Source organism: Phascolarctos cinereus, unplaced genomic scaffold (genome assembly GCF_003287225.1).
Source record: "Phascolarctos cinereus isolate Bilbo 61053 unplaced genomic scaffold, phaCin_HiC Scaffold_726;HRSCAF=1367, whole genome shotgun sequence".
Classification (NCBI taxonomy): Eukaryota; Metazoa; Chordata; class Mammalia; order Diprotodontia; family Phascolarctidae; genus Phascolarctos; species Phascolarctos cinereus.
Window position 1 is genome coordinate 356957968 of NW_027556098.1, and position 25223 is coordinate 356983190.

The following is a 25223-nucleotide window of genomic DNA, read 5'->3' on the forward strand; positions in this document are numbered from 1 at the left end:
CTTCACCTGGCACTCACAGGACAAAAAAAACCCTTACTTAGCATCATGCAACCTTAGTCCTTCATGATTACACCAAGAATTTCAGGTATTCTGCCTGAACATAACCATCATTTCAGTGCTAATAGATTCTGGAAAAACCCTGACAACAACTTCAGGTTACATCACTACCAAATGGGAGAGAGAGGGGGGAAGGGAGAGAAAGAAAGAGAGACAGAGAGAGAGGGAGAGGGAAGGAGAGGAAGAGGAAAGGAGAGAGAGAGGAAGAAGGAAGGAGATAAAGAGGAAGAGGGAAGGAGACAAAAGAGGAAGGGGAGAGGGAGAGGGAAGGTGAGAGAAAGAAAGAAAGGGAAAGGGGAGAGGAAGAGAGAGAGAGAGAGATAGGGGAAGGGGGGGAAGAGGGAAGGAGGAAATAGAGGAGGAGGGAAGGAGGGAGGAGGGAGGAGGGGGAAGAGAGAAAGAAGGAAGAGACACACACATATACACACACTTCCATTTCATTGGCTCTGCTTTTCTCCCCTTTACGCTTATCCAGGGAAAAGATCAGCTCAGTTTTCTCTATTAACCATTTCCTCTTAACACTTAAGACCAGCACCCCTGAAGAACAGACCCAGTGTTGTTAAGGCAACGATCTATGTATAAATCCCTCTTCCTGACGGTTGCTTTAAAAATAAAGATGCTGTCAAAACCATAGAGACAAACATCTGACCTACTACCAGCCTTTTAGATGGCAAGTGGGTGCATGTATCCAACACTCTCTTCCCACCAGGCTCCGTCTGCTTGGTTCCTCTGAACATTATTGAATTTTACAAGAACCTGGTGCTCTTAAGTAGCAGGATAATATGCACAGTGGAAACTGGCTCACAGAGAGTGAATCTCATAAATTTCCATGTGCTGTAAGCTTGCTGAGCAAAAGAAGCAGGAGGTGCAGGTTATATTTGCTAGAGAGATGCTGACAGGGCTGATGTTTCTCCAGTCTGCAGTATTCAGAAATCAAGTCTTATTCTTCTTTCCTTTTTTAAGCCTTAATGCTCAGATTTCTTGGCTTTCTCATCCCATCTTTAAGGATGGGGGCAAAAAAGCCCTTTGGCCTGTCTTACCTGGGGTTGATGACACAGTACTTGGGAAGGAAGTAGGGGTAGTCTGGTGAGCGGGGATATTATCTCGATGGGGCAGAATCGGTGGCAAAGAGGTAGTGATGTGATTATTCCCAAAGCTTCTTCCTGGTAAAAAACTGGGAGTAGGAATCAACTCCTTTGAGATGTCAGGCTGGACAGATGTATTGGTCAGCAAACTGAGGTTTTCTGTTTTCCCTGCAGCTGTTAGGCCCAGGATTAAAGGACTGGAAGAGGGAACCAGATCAGGGGATTCCAGCAGCCTGGGAAATTCCTTGTGGACCTAAAGAAACACAAAGATGTACCACATAAATAAGTAAAAGCTATGCAGTTTTCAACTCTTAAAGCAGAGGTTCAGATTTTGCTACTGTAGCACTAGAAAGGCTCATTTGTAAGAACCACACTCTGCATCAGGGACACATGTTTTCTAGTTCCAAAGCTAAAAAGGAAGCTCTTTTGTTTCGTTGTTTGGGGGCAATAGGAAGACTATAAGGTAGGACAGGGCAGCCTGGGGAATTGGGGGGAAGGTGTTTCCTTAAGCAGGATTTTCCTGGAATTACAGAGAAAATCCATAAAACCAAACCAATGCAGAACAAAAAGTTCAGATGTTACCATGGGTGAGCAAGTAAGTCTTCTTGATATTAATTCTATTCAGAACAGTCTGATAGAGGGAAAATGGGGGTTTGGGCTGCATTCTCAACACCCCCCTCCCCCCATGCTGAGAAGCAAAGCCAGCTCTAGCAATATACTGCCATAATCCAAGATGACAAAAATAATTTCCTTCTTTTCATTGCAAAAATTCCTCCACTACTACCTATTTCCATTTCTAGTGGGAGCCTGCAGGTTTCAACTAGTTTTATCTATGCTGTCCATGTGGGGGACATATTGGGTAAAACACATGCTACTCTGGAAACATCTGTTTTATGTTAAAAATGATTCACAAAAAAATTCAACATCCAATTCATTTTGGTTTAAGATCCAATGGTATTAAAATAAAACAAAAACCTACCACTTTCTAATCAAAATCAAAACAGTAGAAAAGACAACAATGTCTTCCTACACCCTACCTCCTGCCTAAGGCATGTTACTGACACAAAGCCCACGCGGTGGCAAAGGCAGCAGGGTTTGGACAAAAACCTGAGATGACCCAGTTCTCCATGACAATCAGTAACTGAGCAACACAGCCGGGCGCAGCTTAATGTTGGTGGATGATGTGCTCTCTCTGCTCGATGTCTCCCTCGAGAGATGTACTTGATGGAACGGCAGGGAAGTCATAACACAGCTTTCATGCTTGTTCTTATTAATTAATGAATGGTCAGTGTCAAGATTTTTTTTGCAGATACCACTCCATCTTCCTCCACCAAATATGAAGAGGCCAAGTTTTAAACAGGTCTAAGTTAAAACAAATCAGTAAGAGCCTATCCTGCTGTTTCAATGCCTATATTACATAGAACCCAACGGATAAATATTCTGACTCATTTCACTAAGTAAGCCAACCAGATAAACAAATTAAAAAAACAAACTTCTTAAGAGATTAGCAGAGAATGAGGGTAGCAATAGGAAATGTAAGGAAGAGGTGCTGGGTTTCAGGAAGGAATTTCTCTTTTCAAAGAGAAATATTATTTTGTAGAGATTTTTCTTGTTTTTTTTAAAAAAAGGGGCTGAGGAAACAGCTGGATTGTCAAGGTTTTCTGGTGATACAATAAGCACTCCTATATGATTAAGGTTCACGAGTATGAGGAAGAAGTGCTCCACAACCGACTAACAAAGATGAAGGACTAAGCAAAACTGACTTAAAGAGATTAAAAATTTATATGAAAGGAGTAGGGAAAAAAAGAGAATGAACAAGATAAACTATTTTTTTCCTGAGATCTTCAGGAGCTTGGAATTCTTCCCATTCGACATGCTATACGTCTCAAGGATTAAGAGGAAGACTTTTCAGATATAAAATGATAGAATATTTTTAAAGACTGGGTCCCTGAGCACAGTCTATGGTTGGTAATAAACATGTTTGGTGGAGGGTCATGTAAACTATAACTTTCTCAGCTCCCAATTCAGGAAAAAGCTTTGTGTCTGTGTGTGTGTGTGTCTCTGTGTGTGTGTACATGCACACGTGCCCGCATGTCCTAGTGTTTGTGGGGAGTCAGGAGCTGATAATTTATTCTTTAATGAAAAGGGCAGCAGAAAGATGTTTGATTGCCCTAGTTCAATTATCTTTTCATTTATTTGTCTCACAAACAGCCACTGGCTCCATAAAGAATGGAAATGATATACCTATAAAATGAAGAGGTAGCAATGATCATGGTATATGAGAGAAAAGCACCAGATTTCTTGAAAGCCAGACTTTACGTGACGAAGATTTTTACTTCGGATCTTCATTTCCTGAGCTCAAGGACAGCAATTCCTCCCTCCACACAAAAGATCATCTGATTATTTTTGCAGCAATTGCCAAGGGCTAAGTTACTTGTACAAGATACTAGTTCCTAATCTGCGCTACTTTATTGTCCACCTGCCAAAATTCTGGAAGAGAAAGTGAGAGAAGACTCATTGCTTAGGGAAGGGAGATGGCTTTAAAAGAACAGCCAAGGCTTCTCCCTCTGCAAATGGAGAAGACAGAAATACAATGGCTCTATAGACATTCTTTCCCACTTCTAGAATTACAGAAATGTCCAACAAATCTGTTTTTGGTGTAGGAGAGATAACAAAAGCTCAACTATGTTGGTTTTTTTTTTGTTAAAACAAAAGTTATAATTTTTTAAAGAGATAATGTTTGTTTCCAAAGGAATGAAAAACAAATTCTGACTATGTAGCACCTTTGCTATTTGGCAGATATTGCACAGATATATAATGGTGATTTGTATTACCTTTTTTCTGCACTAGCTACAGAGAGAACAGTAGAAGCTGGCTCTACTAGCTAGCTGGCTATCACTAATCAGCACTGCATAAATTTCTTTTCCTTTCCTTTTCACATTAAGTGTGGGTTTGACCTTGAATACCCTCTCCCAAAAGAAAAGTTACTCTTCTTGAAATGACATTCTCAAAAGCTAGCCATTCTGCAAGCAATCTGTGACCTGATATATTTTGCTTCATCAGCAAACTTGCAATAATAGCTCTAAGCATTTTCTTAATATTTGCTCGGGGGGTAAAAGATTTGTTCTTTTTCTAGGCTTTATAAAATGCTAAATGAAAGCTGATGAGAGGAAGAAGAAGAATAAACCAAGACAAACCACAGCAAAAACAAGACAAAGTAACCAAGGGTAAATGAGTCACTCTTTTAAAACATATAACTGGGAAAAGCAAATATTGAGAAGCAGATTAATCTCTTCTGGTAGCATTTTTCTTCGCATACAGCCCTCAGTGGGTATTCATGGCAGAGATCATTTGGCTAGTGTCCACATCCTGTTGCCCAGCCCTGCAGATCATGTCTCAATCTGCAGTATTAGGCGGGGTTTATTCAGATTGGAATAGAAGTTACCTCATCGGGAATGTAAACACATAAGAGATGGGGAGGAGGGGGTTGCTTAGGGAGAGAAAGAAATCAACTGCAGCAACAGCAAGTGTTTTCAATCTGGCAGAAAACATTGCAGAAGCATAGATGGAGACTGCCACCCACATCCTAGCACCTACCTGTGGCCAAAAAACAACTAAAGCTGCATAATTAACAGGGGGATTGTTTGTTTTGGTTTTTTTACTTTTCCACACACCAAATAGCCTTGAGATGATAGGAACTCTGTCTTTCCTCTTAGAAATCTTAGAAATGGGTCTTAGAAACCAAAATGATATAAGAGATTAATCTCTTGGAAGAGGAATGAGAAGAGGGAAGAATGCAGTGGGGAATATAGATGTTATAAAACAAAATAAATCAACCAAAATTTATTTTATAAAAAGTGAACTTCTCCTAGGTTAAATAACCCTTCTGTGAACCATTAGTCATGAAAAATTGGCTAGCTTTAGACACTATGGAACTCCTTGGCATAAGAATACTGTGCTCCTACTACTAGTCACACACATGCACATATGCATGTCAGGCGTCACACTAGATTTCATGGATATTCCCTGCTTCTTCATCAAAAAAGTATTAATTCTTTTCTCTCCTTGTCCTTACCTCTGCAGAGTTACTGGTATTTGAACTGCCTGGATCCCTGGAGTTATTTATTTCAGAATGCAGCCTTGACTTTCTCAAGTCCATACTTGCTGCCCAAGAGATGTTTTCTTGGACTGGGAGGCTGTGTGATCCAATCTCAAGGGCCTCGGGACTTTTCTGAGCCGTCTGGTTGGCTTGACTTGACTCCTTCCCACTAGTGAATTCTGTTACTGTTTCTGTAGAAGGCCCATTGTCAAAATAGCTGGGAGGGTCTCCTTGCTGAGGTTTCTTTTTGGGACTCTGCTGACCACCAGATGATGATGATTTCTCTAAGAGCAGCTCATAATTGGATGATCTCCGGGTCCTCTGTAGAGCCCTGCTCCACTGTAGCCCTAGAAGGTTCACTGTATGTCTTTCAGGTGGGAAATCCAAATCTTCTGCAGTTTGCACTTTCCGTAAAAACACCAACATGGAGTAAGAAGTGTCTGTCCTAGACACCTGGCAGCTTTGGCGATCACTGCAATTCACTTTCATGCATAGATTTTCCAACCACCAAAAGACATGGCAGTTGTGATCCTGGCAGCAGGCAGCCCAACATGATTGTAGAGAATGAGCTCCCTCTAGAAGTTGGAGGTGATTTTCTCCCCAAGACCGCAGGCTGACCCCAAGTTGAGTGTTCCCCAGATGGCACCTACTCCCACTGGCATCTGAGAACAAAGAACAAACACATTTTGAAATGATATAAAACAGAAACTACTGCTCAGTAGAGAACTGTGAACATCAACAACCTTTAAATCTATTTTGAAGACTAGTTTTTTAAGAGACTAAATGAGCTGTCTAGTGAATCTAGTAGAAAAATGGGAAAGGGAATATTGTAGCTCTGAAGAAATTATTTGAAGAAGTCTTTCTACCCATTCACTGAGGGCTCCCCTCTTCCTCATTAGGCCTCTCTACATATTTTTGTCGAAACATGAAAATCTTAACCAACATTAGGACATGATAAGGACCTATATTTGACCAATAGCCACATAAGCTGCTAACAGATCAGTGAGCTAAGCAAACCTAAATATATCCTTTTGATAGTGGCAGAATAAAACATTATTTTAAACAGCAAGTCTGGCTTCTTTGTCTCCTCAACTTTTCCAGTTTTCTAACCTGTCATTTGAAAACATTGTATTGAGGGGCAATTAGGTGGTGCAGTGGATAGAGCACTGACCCTGGAGTCAGGAGGACCTGAGTTCAAACCCGGTCTCAGACCAGACACATGACACTTACTAGCTGTGTGACCCTGGGCAAGTCACTTAGCCCAACTGCCTTGCCAAAAAACAAACAAAAAAGAAAATGCTGTATTGATCATATTCCTTGCCTTCTTAGTGGGTGAGGGAGGGACTACAGAGAGGGAGGGAATTTGGAATTCAAAATTTTAAATGGATGAGTGATAAAAATAAATAAATAATAAACGTAATAAAAGAAAATACTGTTTTGTTTTGTATTGTAAAATCATTGTGGTAGGCCAATCTCTTCAAAGAATCCAACCACGTCTCTGACCCATGTGAGGAGAGGGATTCTACCAGAATTACTTGCCTGATCAGAGACTAGGGCATGGAAGTAAGGCACTGGAAAGGCAATGTGACATAATGGACAGAAAACTGCCTTCACATACTGGCAATGCGACCTTAGCTAAGCAAGCCACCAAGGTTGCTGTGCCCCTAGGCAGCTCTCTTAAGACAATAATGTGTGCCATAGGAAGAAGTTTCTCCCTAGAAGCTTCCCAAAAAGGAAGTCACAAAGCCCATTCAAAACCAAACCAAACCACCCTAATCTTTTACAATTAACCCAAATGTTATCGGCCCCAAGCTCTGGCTTAATCTTAAACTGCTCAGTTGTCAAGAATCACTTTCTCTGAAGATCTGCCAGATTCTTTTTGCTTTTGGGAATGAACATTCAATTCATGTTCCTTGGTGAAGACAAACTACCTCCTGAAACCAGCTATACTTAGGAAATCGAGGACTTCACAAACACCGAGAATTTGCTACACTCAATTTCCCACTTTCCACTGATAAGTTATTTAAAAATTTTTTTCTTATTCTGAACTTAAGCACCAAAAAAGAGCATTTCCATACACACCAAAGAACACAGAGGATTCTCTATGAAACTTTGAATCTCCATTTCATACCACTCACTTTTAAAAGTATATAACAATTTTAATTTTAGGGTTCATAATAAATTCCTATATAATACATAACTATATGATAAATTCCACATTACTTTTAAAACTATCCTGCTTGTCTGTGCTTCCTTCTGAACTTCCTTCTATTATCCTTTGTGCATTTTAAAAAGTTATAATGGCCCTCTTCTTTTTTTTGGCATCACTACACCATACCCCACTCCCAATTAAAAACTGAAAGAAAAAAACCAACCCCAACAACTTAGTAATAAGCAAACAAAACTAATCCACACAGTGCTCATGCTCAAATATGTATGTTTTTGCATCTTGTGTCCATCACCTCTCTGAGGAGGTGGGTAACATGCTTCATCATAGGTCCTCTGGAGATACTGCATTGCAGAGTTCTCAAGCCCTTCAAAGTTTTTTTCTTTATAATGTTGCTGTTCTCATATAAATTGTCCTAGTTCTTCCCACTTTGCTCTGCATCTGTCACGCTACCCAGGATTCTCTGAAACTGACTCTACATCAATTTCTTAGAGCACAATAATATTCTATCACATCTACATACCACAATTTGTTCAGCCATTCTCCAATTGTCTAAGAGGCAATCTAAAGCACTTCCTTAGATTCTATTTCTTTGCTTTTCTCCCCCCCCCACCTTTTCTCAGTTTTCCCCTTTAGGATCAGGTTTATTTTGCTTGTAACCATTCCTTTCCTGGCATTATCCTTCCTTGTAAAACCCTATCCTCACCCTGCTGAGTTGGATATAATTCTACACCAAATTATTTATATGTGTTTATATTTATGTGTTTTCAACCCTCTTTAGTCTTTTTCAGGTAAGAATGAGGTTCATTTTTACCCCTTTACTTTTTCTCTTCTTCCCATATACCCCAATAATGAGAAATAGCAAGTTATACCCCTTTCCTCCTTTCCAAGCTAGTGTACTCTTTTTCCCCTCCCTTTTCCTCTATTAAAATCCTCAGAGGAGGGGCAGCTAGGTGGTGCAGTGGATAGAGCTCTGGCCTTGGAGTCAGGAGAACCTGAGTTCAAATCCGGCCTCAGACACATAACACTCATACTAGCTGTGTGACCCTGAGCAAGTCACTTAACCCCACTGGCTCAAAAAAAAAAAGAAAAAGAAAAAATCCTCAGAGGAGAACCAATCTACCTCTAGGGCTTCTGTTTTTCTTTTCTAATTTCCTCAATACCCTTTGAGGACATTAAAGTCCTGAAGGTACAATGGTTTCTTCTCCCTCTGTTATAGGAGCTGTTAACCTTTTTTATTTCATGGACCTCTTTGACAGTATGGTGAAACTATGGACCCCTAAGAATAGTCTCTAAATACAAAAATAAAACATATAGGATTACAAAGGAAACCAACTACACTGAAATGCAGTTACAAAACAAAAAAAAAGAGTTCGTAGACCACAGGCTAAGAACTCTTGTTCTCGTTTTTTGTTTTTGTTTTTTGGCAAGGCAATTGGGGTTAAATGACTTGCCCAGGGTCACACAGCTAGTGAGTATCATGTGTCTGAGGCTGGATTTGAACTCAGGGACTCCTGACTCCAGGGCCAGTGCTCTATCCATTGTGCCATCTAGCTACCCCTAGAACTCTTGTTCTTATTAAAATGTTAGCACTACATCATTATACAACTCTTCCAATTTTTCAGATAAATTTACCTTTCTAGGTTTCTCTGGATTCTTATGTTTCTATTTCAAAGTTCCTATTCAGTTCTGATCTTTTCATCAGAAATGTCTGAGTCTGAAAAACCTAGAAAGATTTGTATGGACTGATGCTGAGTGAAGTGAGCAGAACCAGAAGAACGTTGTACACAGTAACAGCCACATTGTGCGATGAGTAACTTAGCGACACTTAGCTCTTCTCAGCAATGCAAAAGTCTCATGATGGAAAATGCTATTCACATCCAGAGAAAGAACTATGGAGTCTGAATGCAGATCAAAGCATACTATTTGCTCTTTTTTTTCCTCTTCTGTTTTGTCTTGTTCCTTCTTTCTTGTGGATCCTCCTATTAGTTCTAATTCTTCTTTATATTACAACTAATGTGAAAATGTTTAATAGGAATGTATATGTAGAGGTTATATTAGATGGCATGCCATCTTGGAAAGGAAGGAGGAAAAAAATGGAAAACTCGGGGCAGCTAGGTGGCACAGTGGATAGAGCACCAGCCCTGGATTGAGGAGGACCCAAGTTCAAATCCGGCCTCAGACACATAACAATTAATAGCTGTGTGACCCTGAGCAAGTCACTTAACCCCCATTGCCCAACCCCCCCCAAAAAAATTGAAAACTCAAAAACTTATGGAAGTGAATGTTAAAAACTAAAAATATAATTTTTAAAAAGGAAAAAAAAAAGAAATGTCTGAAAGTCCTCTGTTACATTAAAGGCATATTTTTGCCCCTGCAGATTTTATAAGGTAAGTTATTTTTGGTTATCTCTTTTGCTTTTTTAGAATATCATATTTCAAGATCTTTCCTTCTTTATAATAGAAGTTACAGGTTGTAGGAGATCTTGACTATGGTTAAGAAGAACCTTAATACAATTTGCAGTATTTTTTCCACTGACATCAAAGCTTTGGATTTTGGCTGAGACTTTTCTTTTTTGGGATTCTTTTCAGGCAATGGTCAGTGGCCTCTTTATAGCTTTATACTACCCTCTGGTTCTAAAAGATCTGAATAGTTTTGATTTATGATTTATTGAAATAAAATGTCCAAGGGCAGCTAGGTGGTGCATTTAATAGAGCACCAGCCCTGGAGTCAGGAGGACCTGAGTTCAAATCTGACCTCAGACACATGATACTCACTAGCTGTGTGACCCTGGGAAAGTCACTTAACCCCAATTGCCTTACCAAAAATAAAAAAAAAGAAAGAAAAGGAAAAAAAAAGAAAATGTCCAAGGTTAAAAAAAAATCATGGTTATCAGGAAGTCTAATGGTTTTTAAATCATTTAAATCCTTGACTTGTTTTCCAAGCCATTTAAAAAAAATCAGATATCTTACATTTTTCTCATATATTTTTAAATTTTTATTTTTATTTTCAATTCCAAGTTCTCTTCCTCCCTCCATTCCTTCCTCCACTCATTGAGAAGGCAAGAAATACCCCTTATACATATAAAGTCATGCAAAACACAATTCTGTATTAGCCATGTTCCTCCTTCCCCCTTAAAAAAAAAAGCAGGGAAAATATCAAAAAAGGGACAAAACATACTTTAATCTGCACTTTGAGACCATCAGTTCTCTATCTGGAATGCAACATTTTATATCATAAGTCCTTGGGACTGGTGGTGGATCACTGTATTGACCAGAGTTACTAAGTCTTTTACAATTGATTATCTTTATAAAACTGCTATTACTATGCACATTGTTCTCCTAGTTCTGCTCACTTTACTTTGTATCAGTTCATGTAAGTCTTCTCAAATTTTTCTGAAACTATCCCTTTTATCATTTCTTACAGCACAATAGTACTCCATCACATTCATATACCATAATTTGTTATGCCACTCTCCAAAAGATGGGCAACTACTCAGTTTCCAACTCTTTGCCACCAGAGCTCCTTTGTACAGATGGGTCCTTTTCCTTTTCCTTTGATCTCCTTGCAGTATAGACCTAGTAGTAAAGTATTACTGAGTCAAAGGACATGCATAGATTTAGGGCACAGCTCCAAACTGTTCTCCAAAATGTTCACATTAGATTAGTTTACAACTCCATCAATAGAGTATCAGTGGGGCAGCTAGGTGGCGCAGTGGATACAGTACCAGCTTTGGAGTCAGGAGGACTTGAATTCAAATGCAGCTTCAGACACATAACACTAGCTAGGTAACTCTGGGCAGGTCACTTAACCCCAACTGCCTCACCCCCCCCCCCAAAAAAAATAGTGCATTAGTGTACCTATTTTCTCCATGTTCCCTCTAGCATTTATCATTTTCCTTTTCTGTCATCTAAGCCAGTCTGATGGGTATAAGGTTCTACCTCAGAGTTGTTTTAATTTGCATCTAATTATTAGTGATTTAGAACATTTTTTTCATATGACTATTGAGAGCTTTGATCTCTTCCTCTGAAAATGGCTTGTTCATTATCTTTTGACCACTTATCAACTGGGGAATGGCTATTTTTATAAATTTGGCTCAGTTCTCTATATATTTGAGAACTAAGATTTTTATTGGAGAAACTTGCCGCAAAATACCTCCCCCCACCCCCACCATTCCCTGCTTTTCTTCTAATTTTGGCTGAAATGGTTTTGTTTGTGCAAAACCTTTTTAATTTTATATAATCAAATTTTATATCCTATGAATCTCTCTATCTCATTTGGTCATGAATTCTTCCCCTATCCACAGATCTGACAGGTAATTTCTTCCACACACCCCTAATTTGTTTATGATATCACCCTTTATACTTAAATCATATACTTAAAATTTTTTTCAATCTTCTGATTTTGTTTTACTATTTCTTGATGTTTTATTAAGTCATTGAATTATTCTAGTTTACAGAGATCTCATTTCTTGGGTAAAGTTTACCACTGTCTCCTGTAAGCTATTTATCCTCTTTTTAAGTCTTTCTTCTAGAATTTTTATTTGATTTTTCACCTCTTAATTCATTTCTCCTATGTACTTATGTAGTCACTGTGAAAAATCTACTTTTTCCTTTGGGTAGCTGCTTGTTTATGGAATTACTATCTCTTTTTTGGGAATCTGTAGATTTGCGGTAATTTTTGATATTGGTTGGTATATTCTCAGATTTACTCATCTCTCCAGCTTTAGTTCCTACATCGGGGCTTTGTGCCAGGGCCAGGCTCCAAGAATCTTCTGAGCTTTTGGGTGGGATAGCTGGCCATGCTTGATCTTGCCCCAGTTTCCTTGAGTTCTTGAATTATTCTCTACATCCCATAGTTGGGACCTTTAAGGTTCAGAGTGTGGGATCTTCAGGGTCCTCGCTGGCGCCTCAGGACAGTGTGTTAAGGCCCTTGGACCTAGGCTGTCTTGGTTAGCTGCCACTGCTTTCCTGCACTCCCAAGGTCCCCACTCTGGACCTTTTTACGCTCTTGCTGCGGGAACCTTTTGGGATCTAGGTGTCTCTGGCTCTGTTGCTCCCCTTGCTTGTTGTTGGCTCTGCTTGCGGGCTCCCTTTCCTAAAGCCCTTAGGATTCCAGATTTTTATAAAGTTCTGAGGCAGAATAAGTTACTTACTATAGTTTTTCATTGGATTCCTTGATAATTTTTCAGTATAGTGTGAACTTTTGGGTTTTACTGGAGCAGGCATGTGGCTGAGTAGACTGTCTCCATTCTAGCACTCATCTTGGCCAGAAGTTTCTATTAGAAAACTCTGGGATAAAGGAGTTGGAAGGCTTAGGCAGGATTTTCCTTCAGCTTTACAGTTGTAAATAAAGTTTTATTGTGTTTAAAAATGTAAAAGCAAACCTTGGTCTGTACAAATGCAGGCAACTGGGCTGGACCCCTGTCTTAATGAATAAATATTCCCACTGGCAAATTACTCCTACATATGTTTTATTACCCAGGGTACAACAGTGTGGATAGAATTATGTAGCACTTGTTTAGATGGGAATGCAACATGCCTTTATGATGCCATTTCTTCTTTAGTTATCTTAAATGTCCTAAACACAAAAAGTTTTCTGGTTATAATGATGAACAGAAGTTATCCAGAGGCTTCATATAGGACAATGTGATTCTGAAATGGTCTAGTACCCCAAATCTGTGGAATTATATACAGATACCTTTGCTGAAAGTTGCTACCAGAGCAGTTATGGTATAACTTATAGGAAAGAAGGAAAAAGAGACAGTTTGGTGATATGGCCCAAGATTAGAGAAATAAAAACAAAATGAGAAAACCATCACCACCACCAAGTGCCACTTAAAGACACCATGCTGGGTAGAATCCTTTGTCAGTTCTAAAATAAACCTATTTTATAGAATACTATAATTAAAAGGGTCTTCAGTGATGATCAAGCTCCATCTTCTATCCTATGCAGAAATGCCCTCTACCCTTACAAGTAGTCATCCAGCCTCTGCTTGAATATTTTCAGTGATAGGCAGGATGGTCCATTGCTGGACAGTTCTAATAGCTACCAAGTTCTTTACTTCAGCCAAAATCTGCATTTGTGCAACTCTGACCCAGTGATCTGCTCTCTGAAACACTAACCAAATACCCTTCCCTCTTCCACATGACAGCCCTCCATGACAAGCTATCATACTTCCACTTAGTCTTCTTTTCTGGTGCAGTAAAAAGAACACTGATACTGGAGTCAGGGAACTTGAGATCCAGTTCTGCCATTTACTACTGTGTCACTTTGGGCAAGTCACTTCGTTGCTCTTATCTGTACAAGAGGGGCAATAATATCTGCCCACATATATACATCACAGAGTTGTCTTAAGGATCAAATGTACTTTAGGACCACTTAGTACCACACAAATGTAAGGAGTTTCAATTATTCTAGAACTGAAATAAGAACTGATGAGAGAAAGAAGCATGCATGCAGGGGCACCATCAATATCAGGCTCTAGCAGCCACTTGGAGGGTAGGTGGGATGGATGAATACAAATGCAGAAAAATACAGCCTCGGTTAAAACTCTTTTAGGCCAGCTCCTCATCAGTCTGGCAGACTCCCAGGGTCTAAACCCAAATGATATTAAATCTCAAAAGCAAAAGGACAATTATCTACAAAGCAGGGTTTCAATCTGGCAGAATCTCAAGCTGAGCAACATTTTTGGAAAATCAGGTACTTTTTGTTGCTGGGGAAAGGACAAAGAGGTTAGAAACAAAGAAAAGATAGATTTGGTCCTTTTATTTAGGGTCTCAATTTTTTTTTAATTATTAAATGGAGGTGCATGACACTGAAGCCATGAAACCACAAGGTCCTGGCATCTGTTTTTAGTATTTCTCTCTTAAGAAATCCAAGGCAGATCCCAATAAAAATGAAGCAGAAGCTAGATCAGGTTTCATATTTCTATGTACTGGGGTGTCAGAGTCATCCCAAAGCCTCCTATAGAAGACTAGATTAATTGTGAGAATGGGAATGCATAAAATCCTTTTAGAAAGCTATGCTTAACTTGGAAAATGTTTAGTGACAGTGCTGTTGTCTTTGGCACTCTTACATCTTGGATAACAAGTCTGATTTTTCAGGCAAACTTAGAAACAGAGCTTGTTGGCAAATAAAGCAGGAGGAAGGGAGGGCATGGCTGCCATGTTGCAGCAATATTGGCAAAGGTTCATGGAACATCATACTGCCCACTGGTGAAAGAACTGCACTGTAGTAATGGAAGGACAGTGATTACCCCTATCAGTTTCACCTATGAAAGAAAAGAACAGCTGAGAGCTCCTCTCCATATAAACAAATTTATGCTAGAAAACAGTTCAGTGATTTTAAGGGATTTACAGGTAGCACTTGCATCTAATTTTTACACATTTCCTTTAAAATCTCACATTGTGGCCACAGTTCTATCTCCTAAGTAATTCTCAAAAAATGTCTGAGGTCCTCAGACTTTCTCATGTCCACTTAGACCTATGATGAGTTATGGTCTCTTGGGTGGTACAAAAAGTAAAATCTAAAAAAACGAAATCCCTCATTGATGCTACCAGACATCTGATTAAAGCTACCTTGTTTTCTTGTAGCAATCATAAATGTGGGTTGTCTGCTAATGAGTTAGAAACTGAGTCATTTCCACATTAAAATTAAACAGGTATTATAACATCAACTCCATAAGCGAAAATGCATAGGTACAAGTTCCAGAACAAATACCTCCAAAGTTACCACCCTTTTCTTCACTGTAAATAAACTGTTCACTCATAGAGCCACAAATACCAAAATGGTACCACCTTCCTCCCTCCATTCTCTCCCTACTATTGTTCTTTACTTGTGGGGAATTTCAAAAAGCAAGGCAGCAGGAGGAGACAAAGTCTATTAAGAAGCAGAGTCATGTACTATGCAGCTTGGAAAAGGCCAGGGTTTAGGAATGCCCTTCTTTTCAAAAAGCCCAACACTTTTCCCCATACAGGCACAGGTTGGAAATAAAAGGTGGCAGCTATCAGTTAAAGCAGCTCTTTGAAAAGAAAACAATTCCTATTCATTGCGTTTCCTCTCTGGTGCTTGGCTTTGTTCAACACCTCATGGGTTAAGTACATCATTTGTTAAGTGTTTTAGTCAGCTTGTTTGTTTAAAAGTTAGTAGGAACTAAATGACTTTTTGTCCACAGTGCCAACTTTCCTACTCTTTACAGTTATTTTTAATCCCTTGGGTACACATCCCAACTACTTTATGGCTTCTTTCTTATGTGACCCTGGGCAAGTACCTCATTTCTCTGAGTCTCAGATTCCTCAATCAACCAACCAATGTGCATTTATTAAGCACCTAATGTGTATCAGGCACAGTGCTGGAGATACAAAGAATAAAACTGCTACTCACAAGGAGATAACAAGTACATATTAAAATATATACAGCATAAAAATAAAGTGCATAGGGGCAGCCAGGTGGTGCAGTGGATAGAGTACCAGCCATGGAGTCAGGAGGACCTGAGTTCAAATGCAGCCTCAGACACATGATACCAACTAGCTGTGTGACCCTGGGCAAGTCATTTAACCCCAACTGCCTTGCCAAAAAAAAAAATTTAAAAAAGAAAGAAAAAAGTACATAAACACAAATCAATACAAAGTAGTCTGATACTAAGGAGTTATGGAGGGAAGGCACTCCTAATGGAGGGGATCAAGAGAGTGAATAAGCTTCATCTTAAAGGAAGGAGTGGCTCTGAGGGGAGAAAGAAGGATGGGATCCATTTCAGGCTTGTAGGAATGCAAGGGCAAAAGCCCAGAGGCTAAAGAGGAGAGGCCATGAGAAGAGCAGAGCTTCTCTCTGCCACTTTTCAAAGCCACTTTGACCTGATCAGAATTCTATAAGGGGAGGAAAACCAAGGTGAAGGTCAGGCTGTGTAGGGCTTTAAACGCTAAATAGTGGAGTTTATAGTTTATCATAAAAGTCAGTAGGAAGCCACTGGAGCTGATCTGAGTAAGGGAATTACATAGTCACATCTGTACTTAAGTGAGGTAGAACTGTGCAAAGTATGCAAATGAATTCTCCTCCAGAGTTATCACAGTCCAATGGCAAGAGAAAGACCTAGGATCTTAAGGAAAATTAGTATGGCAGTGGTATGTAGGATGGACTGGCAAGGTGGGGATACTTGAGGCAGGTAGCCAATTAGAAGGCTACTACAATAATCTAGGCAAGAGGTGATGAAGGTCTGAACTAAGGCAGAAGCTGTGTGAGTGGAGAAAAAGGGTCAAATACAAGAAATATGGAGATGGAAAGACAAGATTTGGTGATAAATTGAGTATGTGGCATGAGGGAGAATGAGGATTCTAGGGTAGTGCTGATTACAAATCTGGGAGACTAGAAGGACGTTGGTGACACTGGCAGAAATAGTCTAGAAGAAAGGAGGTTTTTGGGGAAAGAAAACGAGTTCAGTTTTAGACATGTTGAATACGAGATGTCTTTGGGATATCTGGTTAAAAATGTTAGACAGGCAACTGATGGTGCAGGACCAAAGCACTGGGGAGAGCCTGAGGCTGTGTGTGTGTGTGTGTGTGTGTGAGAGAGAGAGAGAGCTATATATCCCCTCATTAGTAAAATGGAGACACTTTTACTACCTATTTCACAGGGTTCTTCTTTCATAGGAAGCTGGCCATTCCCAATCCCCCCTAATTCTAACATCTTCTCTCTGTTATTAGCTCCAATTTATCCTGACAGCTTGTTTGTACATAGTTGCTTGTATGTTGCCTCTTCCATCAGAGAGTATGCTTCTTGAGAGCAGGGACCTGGCTTTTCTCTTTCTTTGTATCCCCAGTGCTTAGCACAGCGCCTGGAAAATATTGAAGGCTTAAATATTTACTGGCTGATTGACTATTGGGAGGATTAAATAATATAAAATAAATGAAAGCATGTTATAACCATAAAGTTTCTATATAAGTCTGAGCAATTGTTACTATTCTATTTAATGTGTCCATGTAATTCCAGTGAATTTTGGAGTCAAATTAATGGAAAAGAGATACAAGTCAATATAAAATACTTCTATACACACGACTGAATAGGATCAGGAAATAGACTGCAATCATGGAGAGTTCAGTTAAGTGTTGTCAGTCTGGCAGAAACAGTCCCTTTACTAGAAGAGTCTATTACAAACCTTTGATAAGTTGGGTAAACTACAAAATAGCAGCAACTGCACCATATCCCCAGGTACACAAGAGAAGAACAGCTGAAAAAAAAAAGTAATATATGTGTGTCTATGTCTCTCACTCTATCTAGGAATATATGTGTATGTGTGTGTGTGTGTGTGTGTGTGTGTGTGAGATGTGTGTGTATATATGAATGTATGTATGTATGTATGTATGTATGTATGTATGTATGTATGTATGTATGTATGTTTCTAGTTACAGGGAAAAAATCAACTACCTCCCTGATTCTTCTGCTTTTGTTTACATTTGAGTTTACTTTGTTCACTGATGCACCACAGCTATCACTGAAGAAGTTACTACTGAAGGTCACTGGTCTCCCAGGAAGGGGGAAAAAAAAATTCCACAGGACCTTCAGAATTTGAGTACCAGTTCATTTTTTTTTCAAAGGATTCTAGAAGAAATTCCAAACTGATATCAACAAATGGTCTTAATTCAAACAATAGTGAAATAATGATTTAAAAATAAAACAGAAAAAATTGAACTTGGAATTTCTTGGCTTTCAGCATTTTGTGTCAGACTCATCAAGGTAAACTTAAATATATTGTTTCATTTCTTTGGATTGAAAAAAGGAAGAGTAGAGAAGAAAAACACTCCTGCTTCTCAGGAAAAGAAAAAAGACAGAAATGCTCATCAATGAGTGGAAGAACACAGTACAGTAAAATGGAAACACCTAAATCCAATATTCAAATAAATCTACTTATTCAACACTTGCTAAGCAACTGTGTCCCAAAAAAATCTTAGTGCAGTTTAAAAGTTTTAAGATGAAAACTATACTAAGACTTCTGGGATATGCTGTATATTAGGTAGTAATAATAATAATACCTGACATTTGTAGAGCAATTTAAATTTTATAACATATGTAACACATTTTATTGCATGTGTGTTTCAAAACAATCCTGTGAAGTGGGTATTACACATATTATCCTCATTTTGCAAATGAAGGATCTGAAGCCCAGAGCAATATGGTAACTTGTTTGGAGTCACAGCATTAAAACTTAGATTCCTCCTGCCTCTTAAGTCTGTTCCTCAATTCACTACACCCAGTTGCCACCCATGTTTATTTTATCTGATCTTCACAAAAACGCTGTGAGGTATGCAGAGCTAGTATTGTTACAACTTTTTATTTTGTACACAGTTTTACGTAACATATTTTCCTCAATAAAGTGTAAGCTCCCTGAAGGTAGGTGCAGTTTTATTTCTTCCTCTGTATTCCCAATCCCTAGCACAATGCTTGGCATACAGAAAGCACTTAACAATAAATCAGTAAACATTTATTAAGCACCTACTATTTGCCAGGCACTGTACTAAGTGCTACAGATACCAAGAAAAATGGGAAATAGTCTCTGCCTACAAGGAGCTTTCATTCTAATGAGGGAGACAGCAGGTACATAAATAGGCATAGACCAGATACAGAGTAGACTGAAAGAAACCTTAGAGCCAAGGCACCAGATGTTGGCAGACTGAGAAAAGCCTCTCATCTAAAGTGGCACTGCAGCTGAGTCTCAAAAGAAACCAGGAACTCTAAGGGGCAGAAGTAAGGAGACAGAGCATACCAGGCATGGAGGAAAACCAGTAAAAAGGCACAAATATGGGAAAAGAAATGCATAAAGTGAGCCAGTTTGGTTAGACCGAAGAGTGCACAGAAGTGAGTAATGTATAGGAAGATTGGAAAGAACAGACTAGTTTATGGAGAGTTTTAAATGCCAAAGAAAGACATAGATATTGATACTGACAAAAGGGATTCACTGGAGTTTGGAGATGATATGGTCAGACTTAGGTTTTAGGATGGGAGTTTTTAACCAAAGTCCATAAATCCTTCCCCTGTCAAGGGGTCTGTGGATAGGTTCATGGGCCTCCCTTAATTCAGGGGGTAAATAAACATGTATGGGGAAAAAATTACATCTTCACTTTTATTAACTTTTAATGAATTTTAGCATTTCCTTCCATTATGAATGATTAAATAAAACCTTATTTTGAGAAGGAAGTCCATACAGGTCCATGATACAAAAAAAAGCAAGAACTCTGTTTTAGGAGAATTGTGGCAGATGGATTGGAGAAAGGAGGGACTTCAGGAAGGAATACCAGTTGGAAGGCTATTGCAATAGTCCAAGTAGGAGGGCATGAAGGAGGGTGGAAGCTGTGTTAATAGAGAGACAGAAGTAAGAAAGAAAAAGAAACAAAACTTGACAACTGATGAGAGTGAAGAGTCAAGAATGACACTGAAGTTGCAAACCTGGGAAACTGGAAAGAGAGCTACTGCTGTCGAGCTGTTTCAATTGTGTTGGACTCTCTGTGACCCCATCTAGGGTTTTCCTGGCAAAGATACTGGAGGACTTTACCATTTCCTTCTCCAGCTCATTTTACAGATTAGGAAAATGGGGCAAACAGGATTAAGTGACTTGCCCAGGGTCACACAGCTAATAAATGTCTGAGGCCAGATTTGAACTCAGGAAGATAAGCCTTCCTGACTTCAGGCCCAGCACTTCATCCACTGCTCCACCTATTTGCTGGAAAGATGGTAAGTGCCCTCAGAAGTAATAGAGAAATTTGTAAGACAGATTTGACAGAAAACGTAAATTCTATTTTGGACATGTTGAATTTGAGATGTCCAGGGGATATCCAATTTAAAATGTCCAATAGGCAGTTAGTAACATGAGACTAGAGCTCAGTTAGTAAAGAGTCTAGGGCTACATAGAGAAATGTGGAAATTATTTGCATACAGACGATAACTGAACTCATGCAAGCTGATGTGGGCAGAGGGAAAGAAAGAACAGAGGGAAAAGAAGAGAGAGCACAGGACAGAGCCTTGGGGCACACCCACAATTACTGGGCATGATATGGGTAAAGATCCTGCAAGAGACTAAGAAGGAACTGTCAGACAAGTAGGAAAAGAAGCAAGAGAAAAGTGTTACAAAAATTCAGAAAATGGAGAATATTCAGGAGATGGTCAACAGTATCAGACGTTGCGGAGAAGTCACAAAGAATGAGGGCTAAGAAGAGACTATTAGATTTGGCGGTTAAGAGAATACTAGTAACTACAGAGAGAACAGTTTCAGTTGAACGGTAAGATTAGAAGCCAGAATATGGAAGGTTTAAAAGAGACTATTATACCATTTTTACATGAGAAGACTGAGGCTTGAAAAGATTAAGTGATTTACTCATAGTCATAAAGATCAGAACTGGCTAATTAATTAAAAGTGATAGAGACTAGAACCTAGTCTTCTGGCTTCTCACCTAGCATTCTATCACTGACTTATTCCTAACTAAAGCAGCACTATCTTTACATAACGCTGGGCATGTAGTATGAACTTAATAAATGTTTGTGATTGACTAAATTTCCAAATCAAACCTCTTTCCAAACTTCAACTTCCTTCCCAGTTGGGTAAAAAATGAGACTATTCACTCCTTTATTTTTCTTTCTTTTTTTAAAAATTATTATATACTTAATATTAAAATATCAAAAAATGAATTAAACTGGCTTGGCAACTATTAACATTGAAATAAATGCATTTTAATGCATAAAATGTCACAACAATTTGCAAAGTAAATGTAAAAACTTTTCTTTTACTCCCGTTAAAATCTCTATCAGATTTCTTTGTCTCCTTGTTTCTATTTACTTTTCTTTTCCTATAGTAGTGCATCTTCTAGGATAGATATCTTTCAGACCTCTCCAGGACAAGGTATACTCTACACCTTATAGGAAAGGCCATTGTATCACCTGGGAGCCATCTCATTTCACTTTCTGGCCAAAGGAGTTATGGAAAATAGCTTTCCAACAATGGGGAGTGGTGGTAGAAGGAGTAATCAGTAATGACTTAAAACACAGAACATCCAAGGAGAAAACACCTGAGAGACCATTTAGGCCTTCTCAAATCTCCATCATCTTACCACTTCTTTTGGGATGTAAAGATAAAAAACATTTTTAAAGGGACAGCTAGATGGTATAGTGGATAGAGTACCGGCCCTGGGGTCAGGAGGACCTGAGTTCAAATCCGGCCTTAGACACACAACACTCACTAGCTGTGTTACTCTGGGCAAGTCACTTAACCTCAATTACCTCACCAAAAAAACCAAAACAAAACAAAAAAAACCATACAAACCAAAAAAACAAACCAAACTAAAACAAAAAAAATGTTGAAAAATTTACCTGTACTCCTTTGAGTAGGAGTATAGCAAATATCCAAACACGATCCCAGTGTTTACATTCTACTCCTGAGTTATGTCACTAAATCAAATTTTCACTTTAATTACATGTTGTTGTTATTAAATTCCAAAAGACCCCATCTGTCAAGTTTTAACCCCAAACTAGTTTCTATACCCAAGTTATAAATGGGAGTATTAAATCAAACATTAGTATTGTGCTAGAAATAGCTCTTCTACCATAAAGTCACCTGCTCAAAACAAGCAAGCCAGCAGGCCTGTAAAACATTTAAAGGCTAATTTGAAGCAAATGATTAAACTATGTGCTTTAAAAAAAAATATGAATAAGAGATTGCATTGCTGCACATGATGTACTTAGAATCTCCTCATTTGGTTGTCTCTCCCACCACCTTATGACTGAAATGCTCTAGAGAATGCTGTCAGCAGAGAGAGGCACTCCTCCAAAACCAGAGAATGAACATGCCTACACTCCTTCAATGTAATACCCTTTCTGTACTTTAGAAAGTAAAGCTCTCAAGTGGCAAGAGAGCCTTAGCCTGTACAGCACAATGTTTTTAACAATGTTACTGGAAAAGAAAAGCACTACAATAGTGTCAGCAGCCACCACAGATGTGGCAACTGCCCTAACACAAAATTTCTGGGTTTCACTGGTAAGAGACAAACCAACTTCTCCCTCAGAATTCAGTACATCAGAGGACTATTCACATTCATCAGTCACACCGATGGGATGGCAAGCTCTGGAAACTCACTGCCCAAACCCTGGATCAGAACATTGTCCTGTGTTAAGGGTTTTTCAGTTCTGTATTTTTGGGCTTCTGTTCTTTATGGGGCTTTATGCTAGAGCTCAGTGGATAAAATGATGAATCCTAATCTTTGTAATAAAGTAGTTTATAGGCCAGTACTAGGAATAAGCGTATAAATATAATCAAAAGATTACAAAAGTGCAGGAAATACATAGATACAAGATGTTATATAGCTTCAGAAGTTTTTAGGTTTTTTTAGTAAGAACATGAAGGTATGTCTGGTCACACTCCTATTTTCAACTGAACAAACATTTATTAGGCACCTACTGTAGTACAGGGTATCAATTGCAAATTTACAGATGCAAATTACATACAGACTGCCAGGAATCAATGTGTACAGTAACAGGATTATCACTACAAATAATGAAATGAAATCATCAATTTGGGTACTATCTCCACCAACGCAGATCACTCACCCATTCCTCTGCACCCTTTGCAATTCTGGTCCATTCCTCCACTGAAGATCTACCCCAAATCTTGTCCTTGATAATATCTTTGACACCATTTCTGGCATGCAAATAGTTGGCAATATGCTTTCTTACGCTCACTACCATGGGTCCTTCCATTCTCTTTTGGGTCCCCAGAAATGCTGATTAGACAGCATAATCAGGGATTTTGTTTTGTTTTGTTTTGTTATTTGGCTAGGCAATGGGGTTAAATGACTTGCCCAGGGTCACACAGCTAGGAAGTGTTGTGTCTGAGGTCACATTTGAACTCAGGTCCTCCTGAATCCAGGGCTGGTGCTCTATCCACTGCGTCACCTAGCTGCCCCCATAATCAGGGATTTTAAAAGACAGATTTTTGCAGCAAAGAGAAGCTTGGATAAGACACTAATTTCCAAAAGTGATACCACCCAACTTCTTCCACCTATTAAATTTTGGGACCAACTCACTGTCAATATCTAGTGCCTGTCCCAAGATATGTATGTTGATGAATTAACTCGATGGTCTGCCCATACAAATGCATACACATAAGAAATGTGCATTCTTTAACCATTTAGTTCTCCCTGTGTGAATTGCTAGACAATCTTTTGAGTGATTGGATCTCACTGAGAAGGCAATATCAGTGTTTTAGGACTCAATGTAATAAGCATGATGTTATTCATAAGGGAACCTTGCCATCTATAGGGAATTCACTTTCTACCTTCTACTCTGACTTTGTACTTTGACTTTATATGACCAAAAAAAAAAAGGCATTTCATGCCCTAGCACAAAATGAAGTCAAAGGCTCTCCTCCACACATATTAAGATCACTCTAGGTTCAACAACAAATGGAAGAGAAGGGGCAGCTAGGTGGTGCAGTGGACAGGGCACAAGCCCTGGAGTTGGGAGGACCTGAGTTCAAATCCAGCCTCAGACAATTGCTAGCTGTATGACCCTAGGCAAGTCACCAGTCCCCCCAATAAATAAATGCAATGGAGAATATTAACCTTTTGAGTATCAACATTAAGTGAGGCACAAAATAGAAAGGCCTGCACTCAAAGGTGTTTCCCAGTATTAGGGAGAATATTCTGCTCAAAGTCCAAATAATGATTAACAACAATATGCCATTTTAAATTTGCAAAATGCTTGGAAGTATCACTTCACTTGAGCTTCAAAATTATTTTTACAACACAGGCAGTGGACAGAGTAATCTTTATTATTATTATATGAGGAAAGGAGGCTCAGAGAGGTCAAGACCACACAGGTAGTAAATCCTGCATGAGAGGGCAGGGATGACATGTTATCTAGACTTGATATCCTTCCCAGAGGAACTGAACTGACTCCAAGTGTAGTGTTTTCTACAAACCACCTCCACTCAAATGGATCTGGAATCCCCTTGACTCAGTAGTTAGGGATGCTCTTGTCTATGTCTATCTGAAAGTTCATCACAGGGCCTTGGGGAGACAAGACAGCAGTCTTTAAGTATTTGAAGGACAGCCATATGGAGGAGGGACTAGAAATGCTCCATTTGTAGGGAGGCAGAACCCAGAGCAATGGATGGAAGTTGCAAAGGGATAAATTTAGGCCTGATATCAGGAAAAACTTATTAACAATTAGAGCTCTCCAAACATGGAACGGACTGCCTCAAGAGATGGTGGACTTCCCCTCCTTGGAGCTCTTCAAACAGAGGCTGCCTATCTCCAGCTACTCCACTGTCTCCTTTGCTGGATCCCTCTCCAGATCACATCCTCTAACTGCAGGTGTCCACAGGGTTCTGTCGTGGGTCCTCTTCTCTTCTCCCTCTATACCACTTGTGATCTCATCAGGTTCCATTAATTTCATTACCATTTCTGTGTTAATAATTTTCAATCTACTATCCTACCAACCTCTCTGTTAACCTCCAATCTTTCATCTCCAACTGCCTTTCATACATCTCCTACTGGATGTCCAGTATACATCTTAAACTCAATATGTTCAAAACTGAACTCATCTTTTCCCCTAAACCCTCTCCCCTTTCAAATTTCCCTACTAGTAATGAGGGCACCACCATCCTCCCTATCCCTCAAGCTTACAACTTAGGTGTCATCCTTGACTCCTTATAATCATTTATTCTTCTACCCCCATATCCAATCTGTTACCAATATCTATTGATTTCACTTTTGCAAGATCTCTAGAATATACCCCCTTCTCTACTCTGATATTCTCCCCTTTACCACCGTGGTAC

The 25223-nt window shown here is 39.2% G+C and overlaps 1 protein-coding gene across 1 annotated transcript in view; it reads right to left on the minus strand.

The window, feature by feature from the left end:
- Positions 1-25223, minus strand: part of KIAA0319L (KIAA0319 like) — an 86766-nt gene that overhangs the window by 47426 nt on the left and 14117 nt on the right. Inside the window, exons 3-4 of the mRNA XM_020983695.2 lie at positions 5218-5903; positions 1098-1395 (exon numbers count right to left, since the gene is read on the minus strand). Coding sequence (XP_020839354.1) covers positions 1098-1395; positions 5218-5903 — 984 coding nt within the window. The remainder of the gene's footprint in view (positions 1-1097; positions 1396-5217; positions 5904-25223) is intronic.